The sequence below is a fragment of the Uloborus diversus genome, chromosome 3 (assembly GCF_026930045.1).
Source record: "Uloborus diversus isolate 005 chromosome 3, Udiv.v.3.1, whole genome shotgun sequence".
Taxonomy (NCBI): domain Eukaryota; kingdom Metazoa; phylum Arthropoda; class Arachnida; order Araneae; family Uloboridae; genus Uloborus; species Uloborus diversus.
The window spans coordinates 163,425,091-163,443,653 of NC_072733.1; the positions used below are offsets into that span (position 1 = coordinate 163,425,091).

The 18,563-nt window shown below is 31.4% G+C and overlaps 1 protein-coding gene across 1 annotated transcript in view; it reads right to left on the minus strand.

The window, feature by feature from the left end:
* The window catches only part of LOC129219030 (homeobox protein Nkx-6.2-like), a 35,172-nt gene continuing 16,609 nt past the window's right edge, over positions 1-18,563 (minus strand). The window contains exons 2-3 of the mRNA XM_054853350.1: positions 14,963-15,135; positions 1-204 (exon numbers count right to left, since the gene is read on the minus strand). Of these exons, the coding sequence (XP_054709325.1) occupies positions 1-204; positions 14,963-15,135 (377 nt within the window). The remainder of the gene's footprint in view (positions 205-14,962; positions 15,136-18,563) is intronic.

Sequence of the window (18,563 nt, forward strand, 5' to 3'; positions counted from 1 at the left end):
TCAAAGAATACTCTCTGAAGAGTCATCATGTCTGCAGTTGGACCTAATGACATTCATTTTCAACCTTTTGGAATCGAAGTCGTCTCGTTCAACTATGTCCTCATGACGATAGTGCTCAGCTTCCGAATCGTGTTTTCGTTTGGCAGTGGCCATTTCTGCAGCGTGTTTTTTCCTCCACTTTGTCCTCCTGTTTTGAAACCACACCTGAAAAAGCAGACACTATGTTTTAAATATAATAAAATCAAAATATGTACAACTTTGTACTGCCATCTAAAAATTATTTAAACTGAATAACATCAGACCCTTTAAGTTTTCTTCTAAGCTGTTATACTCAGAACAAGGTGTTAGTTTGACGAACTGAAGATTAATGGTGAAAGTAAGTTTAAAGAGTGTGTAGGAAAGGAGTGGGTACAGTGAGACAGGAAGGGCAGTGAGACTATAGCAATTCATTATCTGTTTGGATAATTCTAGCCTGATAAAAATTTTCAAAAGTCTAGTTGATATATGGCGACCAGTGTTATGGAAAAGAGGTTGCTTTGAAATTTGGTATTCGAAAAATAACAGTCATTATGATTTTATATACTGGTGTTAATCCTACATTAGCCTTTTTTGACAGAAAATGGCACCAACTAAGTTTATACATTCCAATGAAGGAACAGTGAGACAGGAACAGTGGGACACAACTAATTCATGTCTCACTGCTACCATGGCACATTTATATTAAAAGTGGAAAAATTATATAATGAATTAAATTTAATTACAACTATCCTGTTGATGCAAATAATAATAAAATAAGTTTGAAAGTCCGACACCAACAAAATAAGGATACTGGAATGGAATTATGACTTTTATAACTATTTAATATCACATAAATATTTCCGTTTCACCCTTATAATAGTCAAGATATTTCTTTTATTGTTTCATTTCAATATGATAAATGTAATACTATCTATCCACACTTCAAACTTTCAACATGCCTATAAAAAAGAGTCAGAAAAGCTATTTTGCAGATTTTCTGAAATTGACAGGAGAGAAGCTCTTATACTAGTGATAGACAAAGACTGCAGCGAAAGCATTCTATCCTTATCAAATGCTACATTAACAAGAGGACACTTGTAGCCAATTTACTAATCCGGAATCATCTAAATCATTTGAACTCAGTCCCAAACAAATACGCATTAGATGTCACTCCACTGTTAACAATTCAGGAAAGTTTTAAGGTAAATTTTCTGTAAAATAGAGAATTTGCACTACAGAGAAAATTTTATAGTAATTTGTACTGGAAAAAGCAAACGGTTGCAGCGGCAAATGTTGTACAACATGATTTACAGAGCAAAGCATTTAGTTCCTCATTCCCATCATCCTCGTGAGCTTATTCACGGCAATGGTTAAGATAGCCGACTCCGAACAAAATGATCTGGATTCGAATCCCGCTACTCAATTTTCCTCATTTTTATTCAGTTCAACTAGCCGTCTTGTTCTTGCTTTTTTGCCTTAAAATTTTACAGAAAACTAGGATTTCATAGTGAAACGTACGGGTAACATAATGCCAGTACTTATAACCGTAGAATTTCAGGAAAATGTTTAACAGTGTACGGTGTGTCAATACGACATGAAACTTATTTTACCAAAGGCAATAGCTCTTACCAAAATTAAACGACAAAACTCATTCATAATTTTCCATGTGAATTTAGATTATTTCAAAGTTTACTAGTTCAAAAAACGTGTGTCTCAGTGTTCCCACTTACTGGAGGAATAGTTAGACAAAATTTTATTTTGTTTTTATTTTTATTTTTTCATTTGCGTAAATTCTCAGTTTTTTCTAGATCCATTTGAAAAAAAATCTATTACAATGACAAATATTGTGCCATTTGAGAAACATTGATTTCTGTGTTTTTTAATAATAAAAAATGTAATTGAATTTCTGCAAGACAATACAGTTCTAAGTAAAATGTGAGAGAGAAAAAAAAAGACATTTAACTGGAGAAATATTTCAAATTAAATCAGGCTTTAAGTCAGGTATTTTCAGGGGATGTTTTAGTCAGTTATTTTAGTATTTCCGCTAATTGTCTACACTGCAAAAAATAAACTGTTGTTTTTACAGTATAATACTGGCAGCTCACATTCCAAAGAAAAACTGTAAAATTTACAGTTCTAAACTGTAAAATTTGCAGTAATATACTGTCTTTCAATGGAATTTCCCTGCGAAATTAACAATGATTAACTGTAAAATTAGCAGTAATATACTGTTTTTTAATGGAACTGCCCTGTAAAACTTACAGTGTCAAACTGTAAAATTAGCAGTAATATACTGTTTAAGGAATGACTTGACCTGTAAATTTAACAGAGATAATATGTAAAATTAACAGTAATATACTGTTTTTTAACGGAATTGCCTTGCAAAATTAGCAGTATCAATCTGTAAATTTAGCAGTATTATGCTGCGAAATCAGCTGAATTGCACCATAAAAACAGCAGTAGTATACGGTTTTATAAATGATTTGTACAGTAAAATTAACAGCAGTAAACCATAAAATAAATAGTTATCAATTTTTATGCAAAACGTATCGTTGTCTCTTTTCATAGCCGAAATCACTGCTTTTACAGCTGAAGAACAATATAGAAAAGTAAAGCAATTGATTCTGTATGTACGTTGTAGAAATCAGTCTACATACGAAATCTGTTCCTTTTCTAAAGTTTTTCAACAACAAAAATAATGTTTTAGGCTATGAAAAGCGACAAGTAAATACATATAAAAGCCTTTTACATAAAAATAGATAACTGCTGCTAAATTTGTTTTATTGATATTAATTTCATTGTACGCAAAATAAATCAATGCCCCCCCCCCTCCAATCTCTATATTTTATAAACACCTGTTAAAGAAGAAAAAGTGGCGCATTTTCATTTCTACAAAAACTTTTAGCTCTACTGCAAACTTAAAAATTTACAAATAGAAGGAAATTGGAAAATATGGTCTGAAGCTTTATTTTAAGAACAGCTATTGCCTTTTCATAAAACAAAACTTTTTGATAAATGAAGGTAGTAAAAATGAGGTTTTTTATATATAACTGAAAAGACTACATTGTATCTTCAGTAAAAGTACTTTTTTCACTTCCAGCATTATTGTGTTGTTAAATGTGCAGCATAATGTGGGAAATGTTTTTCAGCATGCAATCCATTTATACCTTTAAGTTTATTTTAACTTTATGCATGCAGTTATGTGGATTTATTTTCTTTTCAGGTAAAACAGATTATTTTCATAGTTTTCCTCTTTCTTTAATGTTATAAGTTGTACTTGGACCTATACTTTATTTGAGAAGTACTACCGACAAAATTTATTTCACACCATATGAGCAGTATTCAGTATTTAGAATGAACAGAATGGTTATTATTGTAAACTTATTATTATAGATTAGATAATAATTTATCCTATTAACCATTTAAATACATGAAAACAATAAATATGTGACGGTTGAAATTTCCAAAGCTACTAAAAAGAAACAATTTTTCACTCGTTATAATAAATTCTGTTACGTTTATGAGTACTTGTATTAAAAGTTAAAACTTTGTTTTACTACTCCAAAAATTATGTAACTTTATATTCTGTTATACTGTTTTCATGAGAAAAAACGAAACATTTACACCATTAAAAATTGCCAAATTATTTTATTTCGTATACATTACCTAGAAATATAGATTAGTCATTTTTACAGTTGAATTGAAAAAATTCATTTAAAATCGAATGCTAATTTTTTCAAGATCATCAGTTTTACATCACGAACTTGATTCTTCTTTGTGACATCTTTGCCGACTTAGTTGCCATCATTAGAACTTATATTATGAAAGTATTTGTCAAAATAAAAATTGTTAGAATCTCATAAAACTTTTGAACACCAAAAAACATACATGGAAAAATCAAATTACGTAGGTATAAAAATACGCCCTGAAATGATTAAAATTATGACTCTGAATGATCTGAAATTAAGGTTGCCTTGAGAGTTGTTTTTATTTTGAAACTGCTTAACATATACCTAAATTGTAATTGAACCGTTTATTTCAGGAACCAGTTAAGCGTAAATATGTTGTTTTAAGGAGAAAAAAACTGTTTGGCAGCAATTTGCAAATTACGCATTTGTAACGGTAGTTATTAATGTCTAGTTAAAGTAGACCTAATCTGGATGCTTTACATAAGAACTCAAAAAAGAAAAAAATAAAGAAAATAATATCTTACATTTTATCTTCCATGTAAAGAAATGCACTTATACTGGTTTTTGAAGTACAATTTAAAAAAAAAAATCTTGTAATTTTCGGTATTTTTGAAGGATTTCGTAATACAAATGAGACTGTTGATTAAGAATAATGTTTTTTTTTTTTTCGATCGGATAACTGAAGTGATCGGGAGAATAACTCCTTTTATAAGTCAAGAATTCCAAAAAAAAGCAACGGAAAGTTGTCCAAAATGGGAAAGCTAACATCTTGGCCTAAAGAAAAAAAATTAAAATGTTTTAAAAATGATAAAACTTGAAACTAGTTTCTTCTTATAATAGGCTCCAGATTATCGGATTGCAATATGTTTACTGCAAAACAATAATTAGGATGAGGTAGAGAATTATTTTTTCAGAAAATGGAGCAAGGTCGACGTTTAGGACCACCAATTGGGAAATATTTAGGTATTCATTTAAAACAATGAATACTGTATCTAGCCTCTTTTAATTCCTCCCCCCCGAGTTACTATCGTAGCACTGAAAACCGTATATAGATGGTTTTTCTTTCTTTCTTTCTTTTTTTTTTTTTTTTTTTGGTAACCCATATTCCTCTCCAACACTTGTTAACAGCTCGAGCTATGTTCAACTGATACCAGCTTCATCTTCTTTTTCTTTGACAGCTGCCCATTATTGAAATCTGAACATGAAACAAAGTGTGACGTAAAATAATTATTTAGAACTCTGTCTGTACTTAATGTGAAATATTTTAAATTTTTTAAAAAACAATTTCATGCATTTTATTCCATAATTGGGTTATTATATTATTAAAATTTATTTTTTTGGAGCTTTTACTACTAAGTACTAAGGAATCAAATAAAAGAGTCATTTCAGTTGAAATAAAATAATACCGTAAAAACGTTCTATCTTATATATCTCTTAATATTTAAGCATAATTTAAAATGTTTCATTTATATTCTATGTCTTTCAAAATGGGGACGCCCCCCCGCCCCGAACCCCGTTTTGAAGAGCTATCGATGTTCCCATTTAAGCCACCAGCGACTTTTTTTTAAGGGGCACTTCTTTAGAGAGGATTTAGACAATTTATCTTTAAGTTTTTCAGAGTTTACCTGAAATCTGGAAGAAACAATTCTATATTCCCAAAATCAAGATGGCTTAGTTAAAGTCAATTCAGTAAAAAATGAAAATCGGTCAGAAAAGTTGAAAGTTTTTAACAAAAGAATAAATCGTCAAACATGTCAAAAAAGAGTAAATCTGGTAGGGCCAGTTCTAATCATTGAGAAATTGGCCCGCCGTCTTTCTTGTAAATAATGCTACCCTTCTTGAAAATATTTTGCCAGAAGACAGCACCACTTTTAACTGTAGATTTAAACATGCTCACATTTACAAAATAACTGCTTTTTATTTGTATTACAATAAAAATAATCTATAATTTTGTTTGATAAGTGTCACACAAGTCTGAATATACGAAGAAAGTTTCATACGCTGTAATACATCGTACTTTTAGCATGCTGTTTTGGTTCCCTTGATTTTAATAACATGTAAAAACAAAGAATCAGTGTTTCAAAATTTACTGGAAAATTTAAAAAAAAATAATGAAAGAAATGTACGTCTAACTTAGCTCTAGTAAGAAAAATTTCTATATTCCGGTGATTCTTGAAGTGATAATATTCAACTACCCTTAAAATCTAATATTAAATTACAAATTTAAAAAAATCAGACTTAGATGAATTGTATGACCGATCACATTTCAATCAAAACAAAATAAAATTTAGTTTATCTTGTTCCAATACATAGTTCTTGATTGTAACATAGAACCTGACAACGGGCCACAAAAATCAGCTTCAGGGGCCCCAATACGGCACGCAGACTGTAGGATAGGCTTCAGTGGCTAAGAACGCTCTAAAACTCAAAAGCATTGGTGATTACAAATTACATCCGAAAACACAAAAATATAAATGAAAAGACACTTAAAAACTTCTGTTTTCCGTTGCCGGCATTCATGTCACAAAGTGAATCATCGCAACATCATTCAGACTAGAGGCTTCTTTGAAATTCCAAGCGGAACACAAATGCGAACTGCCATCTTGATAAAGGCTGCCATTCAGTTCTGGTCACAAGTTACGTAGTTCTTTACATTTGCACACCACTAAACTAAAAGAAATGATATTGCATTAGTAAATAAATTTAAATGAAGTAAATTCAGGCGGCTAGAATGAAATTTATAGTTAATTTTTCCGAAATACCTAACCGCAACCATATCACCGGGCATAAATTCAAAATGAAATCAACTACAATTGGGTTTTTTTTCCGTGCGCTGGAGTGACAGGAACAAAATATTCGCTAGCAAATACCCTCCTTCTTGGCAAGCCAGCACACGCAAAAAATGAAATATACTATAAGAAATGAATAAAAAATATATTATAGGCCATCCGATTGTGTGCACAAATTATAGTTTAAACATAATGGAATAATTGAAACATTTCAGAAAAAAAAAAAAAAAAAAAAAAAACTCAAGAAAAATATGTCATTGCAATTCAAGCTTTACGTAAATTTTCCCTACACAAAGGTTTTGTGAAGCAATCAGCTAAATTACTTTTAGTTTCTCAACAAATTTTATTTCAAATTCGTTTTTGTCAATCGTATTCCTTAGGAAATGGTACCCCACATTAATTTGCTTCGTTCTGCAATTTTCTATTGCAGAACTGGAAAAATCAATCGCAACTAGATTGTCACAGTGCAGAGTACTATTAATCAATCTAAAATTCTGAACTCTTTTCGTGGCCAATTAATTTATCTAAATTTTTTTTGATCCACATAACTTCCTTAGATTGTTCACTAATTGAAATATACTCCGCTTCCATCGTTGACAGTGCTACGCATTTTTGTTTGAATGTACACCATATTATTCGTACCCTATCCAAAGACACTACAAGCGCCCCCCCCCCCGGCATTGGAATCCGGTCGTCGTAATTTGAGGCGTAATCTGTATCAGAATAACAATGATTTATTCAATTTACAGACAAAATTTAGATTTCAGGGATCGTCAAACCCTTCGGTTGTCTTACAAATCTCCCCCTTTAAATCCGCATATAGATACGCATTGCAAACATCTGCTTGGAAATGGACCCAATGTAGCTTTTACACAAAAATTGAAAAGAAAGCCTCAACCAAAGGAAAGGAAATTACTGGAGAGAACACTTGCGAAAAGTATCCCCCCCCCCCATAGCTGGTGGTTACCTAAAATTGCTAGTCTGGCCTTGAAGCGCATTATTTCGTTCTTCTCATCTGTTCTGTTTTGCCAATCTTCACTTTCTGGCGTTTTCAAATTTTGTTTCAAATTTGAAGGAATTACATCTTTGGAAATGTTAGCTTCTAGCTTACTTGAATTATCCCCCCTATCTTCATCAGAATCTGATACTTTTCTTGAATTATCATCACAAGTGAAATCAAAATATTTTGGGTCATATTCAATGTTATTTTCAGAACAATAAACCTCGACTTCGCGATTCGGACTTTAGAACCGTCGTGTCAATATATACTTTGCCTTGGTATTTCTTTAACACATTTAATTCTCACAACATGCTATTTTATGATTTTCAGGATATTCTTCTTCTACTTCAGATTTACTCAGAAGTAAAAAAGAACTGTATATCTCTGTTTCCCGTTCCTGTTTTTTTTTTCCCCGCCCAGAATTTATTTTCATCGAATTAAACATTCAGAGTTTCTGTCACTTCGCTATTTTCGGGATCCCAAATTCTATTACCTTTCGTATGAAACGCATATCCTACCATGACTACCTGTTTAACTTTCATATCCAATTTGTTTATTTTCTGTTTTGGAATTCTAATATACGAAATAAGCCAAAAAACAGGTTAGTGTTTAATAGATGACTTTCTTCCCTCAAATAGCTCAAAAAAGGTTTTGGTTTTTCTTTTTAAAACCGCTCTAGTCCGTAAGTAGTGGAAGCATATAGCTGCTTCGGCTCAAAACTGCTTAGGCAAACCCGATTCATTTAAAAGTGTCCTAATTCCATTCATTAATGTTGAGTTATAGTGTTCTATGACGCTACTTTGTTATCTGGAGGATTTGTTGGTTTTTTCGATTCTTATGCTTTGGTCGCTAAGGTAAATTTCAAACCGGGAGTTCAGAATTTCCTTTCCGTAATCGGATCTTTCCCGCAAATCTCTCTGTTCTTTTTTTGAAACCTGATAAAATATTCGAAAACCTCACTTTTTTGAAAAATTGTCTATTATTGTGAAAATAATCCCCCTCCCCCTAAAGAACTCAACTGCTAAGGAACTCATCGCATTTAAATGCAAAAGATCTTACCCGGCATTGGCTTGAATCTCCGTTACAGGTTTAAACGAAATTCCCCGATTTTTTCATTTTACACGGATAACACTCTGACATATTTTTACTTTTTATATGCAGTGAAAGACAGTGAAGTACAAAATGATACTTTTCAGTATTTATAATATAGTTTTTTTTTCTTCAGCATGAGCACGTTGACGCCAAACTTTAAGCCTCAAAGGGTTCTTAAAGTTAAAATGTAAGGAAACTGACGAGTTCAAGGTTACAAGAGTTTCAAATTCTATTGTAGTTCTCGAGCATCTACTTTTCTAAACGAGCATGTGCTTCAAGGTAAATAAAATATGACAAAGAATGCATAATAATGTAAATTTTCTACTTTTAACTAAAAAGCTGTGCTTTTGACGAGAACGCAACACTGCCTGATCAGAAATGAAAGGCTGAAAATTTTAAAATATAGCCAGGCACGGTCTGAACTTAAATATGTTGGGAAGGCGTATAATCTCAATTTGTGGAACGGAACTTGCATATTTGTCGATTAATAAAATACTGGTGCATGCACACATTAAGTACGCATAATTAAGTACAATATCTAATGAAATTTGGACATTCGAGAATTCAAAAATTGCAACATTACAATTATGTCCCCAAATTTGCCGAATCGGCAAAGTTTTCCCAATATGGCAATTTCGGGGAGGTCATAGAGACTTCCCGTGACCTCTCATCGAGTGCCTTTTAATATTACAATTGTGTCCCCAAATTTGCCGAATTGGCAAAGTTTTCCCAATTTGGCAATTTTGGGGAAGTCATAGAGACTTCCCGTGACCTCCCATCGAGTGCCTTTGAATATAGTTTCTACAATTATTTTTAGGTTCACAAGTTTCAATGGTACTAGTGCATTTTTCCTGAAGTAAAACTTTAATTTCCTACTGACGCAAATATAAAACTTTTAAAACACAAGGGTTTCGTGTTTGTATCTAAAAATGCTTATTTTTATTAGTTTTTTTTTTTTTTTTTTTGGAGTGCTTCATTGATGATTTTGTATTATTATTGTTATTTTAGTTTTGTTCGATAAGTATAAAAGCTGGCTCCAGATTTCAGAGAATTTTGAGTCGTTCAGAAATCAGAGTATTGTATTTCCAGAGGGGCAAAGTCTTCAACAAAAAATATCAGTAAACTTGATACTGTTTGCATGATTCTCGGTTACGTTGTTACTTTATTTATTTACATTTTATTCATCGAATTATTTACAGGATATAAAAGTTACTTACGCTATAGCGTCAAGTTCATCAATAAAATATTTAAATGCAAACTGTTAAAGAATTTAAAACTGAACATAAGAAAGAAAAAGAAAAAAAGAAGAAAGAAGTCAATCACGATACGCTAAAGTCATAAGAATTTAAATTTTAAGTACTCACATCCTATATAACACAAAATATAATCGTAAACAAAGTCTAATGTTCTAATAACTTTAAATACGATCAAGAAAAATTGATTTATTTTTAAATCAAATTTGAATTTCAGAAAATGTTTAAAAACTATCATACGTGCAATAAAATATTCAGGATCACAACAACTACTCGGACTTTTGCTATAAAGCAATCGCTACAACTTAGCAACTAAAAGAAACTGCAAAGTCAACATCAACGAATATTGGAATACGAATTATGATTTCAAAACACACGCTATTATTTTACATACATTATCGATGATAAAGAAAACTACATTTTGAGGAAAAGGGGATGAATAATATAACTATTACTTACCTTTAACTTGAATTACAGCTGATCAGTCCTGTCTCAGCACACCCCCGAAAAATTATTAACATGGCTATCGATACCTCGAATTCATTCGTTTATCTTCCCGTATGAAAGGAAACACCTTTTGCGCATCGTTTTGCGCAATTTAAAACAGTTTTACAGTTTTTCTCTGTTATTTAGCAAAGAGAGAGCAGTATTAAACTGTAGGAAAATACAGTATATTACTTTAAAAACAACAATTATTTTTTGCAGTGTAGCGCTGACAAAGAAAAAAAGGAAGACAATTTAAAGTTAGGTTTCACAAACTTAAAAATGCTCATATATATTTTCTTACTTAATTAGGCACATAGAGTTCCAGCTAGACGGGAATGCTTTTGATCGGATATTTTTTACGAACTGTCCATTACGGTGTCCCGAAAAAAATAAAAGTTGGAATCTCGATTTGCAATACCCCCCAAAAGTTGCGTATTGGTTAGTAAAAAACAGCTGTAATATATTATCTAGTTTGAAAAACTCCTTGGGGGTTCTACCAAGTCTTGAATTTCTCCAAAAATAGGAAAAAATGGTCCTTTTTCAAAATTTTTTATGAAAATTAAAATTTTTAACATTTTTTCTAATACAATTCAAACGCTTCCTTTTAACACTCTTTTCATATGGCTTTGAAATTGTATATATTCGTTATAGTTTTTAGTTCGTACGTAAGTCTTAAGATATCGAAAAAAGAACCAAAATTTTACATTTTTGTAACTTTTTTTGCATATTGACATATTTTTTCTTTTATGTTCCAGGTACTTTTTTTTTATAATGAATGTGCACATACTTACAATTACTCTATGATTTTAACAGGTTTTTACTTTTGAATCAAGGTTTAAAAATTGAACTTGAGACACTGTTATGGCATTGATGATCGCGAGTATAAGTTTCCTTATAAATCCATATCTTGCCTATACCTTAAATACTCACCTACAGATTCACTAACCTATGTGGAAACCCTTTCAACAGCCAGACTGTTAAAGAAAAACATTTAATGAATTATTGGTAAACTTTTAATTCCTTTTGAATAACCAACTGTTATTAACTGTGCCTAAATTTTTAAAAACTAACTAAAAATGGAGAAAACGTATTTGATGCATACATGTATTGACAATGTAATATAGAAAAGACAATGTGACCCTGAACTTGCTGCCAAAAATCCAAGACCTTTCAGTCATAATAGTTCGTTAATGTGTGTTAATGGCGTTATGTAGTTGTATATTTTTTCAATTTGAACTACTACTAATGATATGTAGATATTCGTAAGTTATAGCTTAAAAAATTATGCTTCAGTGGGATTCGAGATCCAAAATTTTAAAAAAGAAAAGAAAACATGCGTGAAACATTGGCCACAGTGCACATACTGAAAGTCACACAATCTATAGTTAGTTAATCTGATTAATGTCCTAAACTTCGTGGATTCAGTGATTCAAGGAGACACCTACTTTGGAAATTTTGAGAACTTTTTATTAGCCATGGCTGTGGATGAAAGTCAATTGAAGGTGAATTACAAAAGGGCATAAAAGGCAAAAGATTATCAATCAGGCAACGCTTCTGTAACTTTTAGAGAATTCCTTCCTCCAATATTAAATTTTAAAGCTTTGAACTGTAAAAGTTAAATGACTGGTCAATGCACTGTCAAAACTACAGGTTCCTTTGAATAGCTATTTGGCTATCTGGGGTGAAAACACGGTGCCTCAGGGTGCAATGCAGGCTAGGAATTGTGAACAAGGTGAATGACGCTAATAAATGTGAAGACGAACCTCCTACAAGCAAGAATGAAACGTCGGTGCATGCGCTCTGATGACATCTTTCATCCACCACAATCAATGGCGGACGAATGCCCTTCCACATTGAATGAAGTACGAAATTGGATTAAAACTAAAGCTTTCTGCAATTTACTCTTCAAAATTTCGCGTGAGTATAGGAATTTGATCATAGCGTAGCTTTGAAGGCTTCCGAACATATTTATAAGTGTTTCAAAGTACTTTAATTCTTCAGTTAGCCGTTATGTACATTTGCTATTTCTATCATTCATAAATTATACCTAAAAATAGCTATCAGCACTGGATAAGTAACATTTAATACTCAAAAGGTTTAAATTAGATGATATTTGAAAAGTTATTTCAACTATTAATTTTGAATATGTGGTTTTTTACTTGCTTGTATTGTCATGGATCTTGTGGATTTTTAACTAAAAGATTTATTGTTAACAATGTGATGCACTCAGCAAGTGAAGGGAAATTTTAACGATGCTGCTTATAAACAAAACATAAGAGCTCGGATAAAAAAAAAAAAAAAAAAAAAAAGCGGTTTGGAAAAGAAATTCTTTCTCCGTCTCGATTTTTTTTTTTAATTTATTATCTCGTGTATAAGTTAGCTAGCTTTCCTCGGCGTTATTGCTTAAAGCGAATGACTGAACTTTTTTCGTCACTCTAGAATTTGTTTCAGCTTTTAATCTGTCGAAAAACTTCACATTGGGAAAAAAAGTGCTTATTTATCATCCGTACGGATATTCAAATGTCGAATCATATATACGTATGGCTCTTGATTAAAATTTTGAACGTTTATGAATTGATTCTATTTTACAATGATTGCAATATAATTTAATACTTATCGTTGCTCCTGTAAATGATTTACAAATACCTACGCTCTTCACTTTCGGTACGATCATGCTGCAGTAAATGTCAATAACATTTTAAAATTACTGAGCAATTCAAGTGGATGTACGAAAATTAGTGCACGAACAGATAAATTAAAGTGATGAACACTTCTTAACTATGTTGAAAGGTTGAAATGTGATCAAATGCCTGAAATTGTAAGTTTTAATCATTTTCAGAGCTATTCAATGTGGAAAATGTACCAAGACTTAGTTTTTTATAACTGAAAACCATAAATAATAATTTACACAATTTTATCCAAAAATACACACAACACGGAAGGGAAAGGGGGGGGGGGTCAGTTACAGGAACCAGAAAGGGTGCCAATGTTCTGCCATACGGTTCTATTTTTTACCGCGATGCACGCTGGGTTGAGAGTGCCAGTTTTTCGCCCGTGTTAAGGGTGCAATTTCGACACCGTATAAGGTGCCGCTGGTGAACAAGCTTTTTACCTTTGAAACGTGCCAAATGCAACCTGTAGTTTTAACAGTGTGTGCCAATGCACTTTCCTCCGTTTAAATGATGAGTAAAAAAAAGGGGGATAGTTTTTTCATTTTTAGAAAGCATACAACTTTCCAGAAATGCTAAAATATCCTTATTTTCTATTTTATTCGTAATTTTTATTCTGTTTAATTCTATTCTCTCACACCAAATTGAAATATAATGTTTCAAGATATAACTTACGATTATGTTAAATTCATTAGCAGTTCAGCTTTAAAAAAACATACAGCTCCATAACTCCATTAGCACATGTTAACGAACGCTAATGACTAAAAGTTCATAGAACAAATTCAGGGCCACATTTCCTTTTTGCATTTCATTGACAATATGCATCAAATACTTTTTATCGTCTTTTAATTCAGTTATTAAAATTTCGATACCCTCTAATCAAGTTCGGGCAAAGTTAAAAACAGTTGATTTTCAAATCAGTTAAATATTTACCAATAATAACTTAAATTTTACTCTTTCACAGTGCAGGTATTGTAAGTGTTACAAAACAGGTTAGTGAGTCAGTAGATGAGTATTTATGGAAAAAGCAAGCTATGGATTTATGTGGAAACTTATACTCGCGATCATCAGTGTCAAAACTGAGTCCGAAGTCCAATTTCAAATCTTGATTTAAAAGTAGAAACCTGTTTAAAATCATATAGTAATTGTTATTTTTTTGTAACGTGGCTTGATGGATGGAAAGGACAAAATGGAACACAAATTGCAGCCACCTTTTTGTGCTAAGTTCTGGGCTGTTTCCGTGATAATTATAATTGCATTTCCATCTAAAAACTGAACTGTGCACATTCATTGCAAAAAAAAATAATAATAATAACTGGAGTACAAAAGAAAAAATATGACAATGTGCAAAAAAGCTATAAAAAATTCAATTTTTGGTTAATTATGCGAAATTTTAAGGCTTACGTAAGAATTAGAAACTGTAAAGAACATAAATAGTTGTAAAGATATGTGAAAAGTGTTAGAGGGAAGCATTTGAATAACATTAGAAAAAATAAAATAAAAACTTTATTTTTCATTAAAAAAATTAAAAATTGACCATTTTATCCTATTTTGGAGAATTTCAAGCCTTGGTAGAACACCCAAGGAGTTGTTCAAACTGGTTAATATTTTATATCTGTTTTGTACAAACCAATACCCAACTTTTGGGGGGAATTGCAAATCGAGATTCCAACTTATATTTTTTTCGGGACACCTTACTGTCCATTGATTTTAAGCTCGAAACGATACGATTATTAATTCGCACAGAAAGTTTTTTTTTCTATTTTGTGGTGTAACATTGAAATAAAGGAACAATATCGAAGTTAAGAAAAAGTGCTTAAAAGTGTGTGTGCACCCTCGTGTTCCAAACGCTTGCCTTGAGCTGAATTTCAAAAAGAAAAAAAAAAAAACAACAACAACCAAACGTCTTAGTTTTGGGCGAGTTACAGAGATAAAAAAAAGCAGAAAACTAAAAGAAATAGATTACCTTGACTTGGCTTTCTGACATTCCTAGGGCATATGCAAGTTTAGCTCTCTCAGGTCCAGCAAGATATTTAGTTTGTTCAAATGTCTTTTCTAAAACATAAATTTGGTGTCCGGAAAAAGTTGGTCTGGTGTGTTTTTTCTTGCCATCTTTGTCCGTGCAGCCTTGGGCGGATACTGAAACGAAAATATTTAGGAATTAGAGTCAATGGTAATGTCAAAGCATTCAGTGTTACGTGTATACGAATATATACGAAGCATTTCACAGCTAAATTTCGAAATAAAAAAGTACAAGTACGTATTTCTGAAATTGGCTGTATAGTGTCCAGTACGTAACACTGAATACTGTGGAACAACCCTCCGACACATTTTAAAGTTAAGAGACTCCTTTAAAGGTGATCATTTTGAGATAATTAAACTCGGATTATTTTAACTGCTAATTTAATTAAAGTTCATTATAGCAATAAGGTAATAAAAAAATAACTGAAATTCAATTATTATGTTGCTCTGCTGTTCTCCACTTTTTAGTATTCACGACTCAGCATTTGATCATAATTTTCATGATGCCTTTTTCAAAAAGTAGCAACATAAATGATAATTGGTTGAGTATTCTGATGATAAAACTACACAGCGATTTTAACGAAAAACTTACACTTGATCTACAGAAATTGGTTTTTCCTTTTTAAATAATATAGTCCGGTTGCTTTCTTTAAGTGATAGATTTTTTCAATGCTTTTTTACTCAATCATATAGCTAAATGCGTGAACATCCATCCATTCATAAAACCTTAATTATTAAAAATACTTGTCATAAGTAGTTATGATGTTACAAATTTACGTTGATAAAATCGGTGATTCACTTTAGATCCTTTTTCTTGCTTTCATGTCAATGGCAATTTGAATTTCATTACCAAAAACATTCAAAAATTTACTTGTAAAACTCATAATGCTTGTATAAAAATATTAACAACAATCAATAACGATAAGATAAGAAGGTAAAACTGATTGTCGTTCATAAGGTATTTGTTATTTTAATATACAAAATTCAGAAACACAGCTTTTAATAAGCATATTATGTGCTGATACCTGTAAAACTAGGTATCTCCAGTTGTTTCGCAAATGTGTTTATTTTCGCAGATATTGCAATATATACCAACAACACGAGATTAAAAATGTACCCCCAAATGGTTTAGACAAAATAAAGAAATGTATTGTAACTTTAACTTTTTGTCGCGACAGATATATGAATTTTTCCTAAAACATTTTTTTGGAGATTCCTATACTTTTAGCCTTACGCTTCTTGGATAGATTGATATGTGTCTTAACTTTTATTATGTAAGAAAGCATTTTGTTTTGCTTTTTTGTTAGTAAATAAATCAATTTTTAACATCCATTTTTTCTTTATGCTAGCGCCTCACGTTTACGGGTATTAGAATCATTTAGGGATGTGCTCCGCAGGTTGAGAACCCTTCTGATATAGCCCTACAGAGCTTGCTCAACGAATCAGAATCAAACATTTAATGAATGTCCCTTAAGTTATGAGTCTAATGTTTTTCTTTGTTAAAATAGGATACTTTGGGCCCTTACATAACTACATGCTGAGCACTGAATTAGATTTTCATGAATAAAACTTTTTATAATGCTAGTTTGTGCAATAGCATTAATAATTTTTAAAATATTTAAATATGGTACCAAATACCAGTTCCCTGAAAGCAGTTTAAGACCATTTAAACAAGATACAAAGTGTTCCAAAGTAATAAATCTGAATATTAAATATTTTTTTTGGAGATAAAAATAATTTTTGTATAAGCTTATTGAGTACTGTAACAGTTCAAGACATAGTGCATAGTGATCTAAATGAGTGTCATTTAGCGGAAGATTAAAAAAAAATCTTAAAATGCTTAAAGCTATTAGTAAACATCCTAATAATGACAGGTGGGATTTGTGATCGTTAATGTTTTTTACTTTTGGAAAATGTGTAGCACGTTCGTGTGATATTCCCCTATTAGCACAATATTCCATGGCATATAAAAGTCAATTCAAGCAAGCAAGAAATTTTTTAAAATTTGTTTTCGCATCTAGGGTCTTTCCTTTTCGGTCGCTGGCACAACATCAATGATGAGCTTAAATAACATTTTACCCCATGGTTGACTACACAGGCGGCAACTTTCTACGAATAGGTGCACAAAAACCAGTGCCACGCTATGACAAATGCTACGAAAGTTACGGGAGCAATGTCGAAATACACGTAGATTTTTGTGCATTAAATTTCTTTGCTGTATCCCCTGTACTTGTTCGTGTTTTTTTTCAAAACGATACTTACTTTAAAAAACATCACTCATATAACGTAGTTCTTGAAAATTCTAAATTTTATTTTGTAATAGAAAACATTTTTAATTTAGTTGCTAGCACCATTTTGATTTTTAGTGGAATATTCTTCCAGGAGTTATATTTTTAATGAAAACAAAACGCAGTCTTGAGCCGATTTGCCGGTTCAAACCTTTCTCCCCACACAAATTTTTAGTGTAGTACCAACAGATTCGTTTAGCTTTGTGTCTCTTGTTTCACAAAAACAAATATTCTGGACAAAGTGGTAACCAAAATTAAAAATGTGGTAATATAACTGAATTAAAAGTGTCTTCTAACCACTTGCAACTAAACAAAAATTTGTATTTTTTATTCTACTTTTACATGTACATCTTCTCAATAGAAAATAGTTTAAAAAACTAAAACCCGACTACGACAAAAAACACTAAAAGGTAAGGAACAAGGTAGGTGCTGTTTGATATCATTGTCTTATTGAGTAAAACAAGTCATTTGTTACGTTAGACATTCCTATGTATTTAGTTCGATTGAAGTCAATTTTAGTTCTGTCACTTTCGCATTAATCACATTATAACTCAATTCAAATGCCGTTGTCATGAGTTGATAAAGAAAAACTGTAGTTGACAACACACGACAACGGAATTTGAATTGAATTATAATGTTAATAATGTGAAAGTGGCAGAGAAGTTACATGTACGTATATCGAATTAAATAAATAGGAATGTCTAACGTATTAAATGACTTGTTTTACTCAATACGATGATGATATCAAACAGTACCTACCTTGTTTCTTACTTTTTGTTGTTTATTGCTGTAGTCGGGTTTCAGTTTTTTAAACTTTTTAAACATTTATTATTTTCCGTTTTAACCTGTGATAGATAACAAAAAAAAAGAGCGTGTGTAATTCACACTTAACAAGCAAGCATTTTAGTTTGATATACAAGAATGGTAATTTTAATTTATTGCTTTAAAAAATCAAACTGCTTTAAAATCAAATTTTAATTATAAAAGATTGATTTTAATTAATAAGACTATAACAGTAATTAACACTAAACTTTGTTTCTTACCTTTTGTTCCCTTAGTGGAGTTTTTGATAAATTTATTTAAAACCGGCTCTAAAAAAATCGGTAAAAATTGAGATTTACAAGGTAACATCGACTCCTTCTATTTTTGGAGGCGGTTAAAATGTAGCCAATTTTGCTAGGGTTATAACAACGAAGCTATTGACACCTTATTCATAAAAATCAGACAAATAGCTTAGGCGTTGCGGTAGACGCAGCG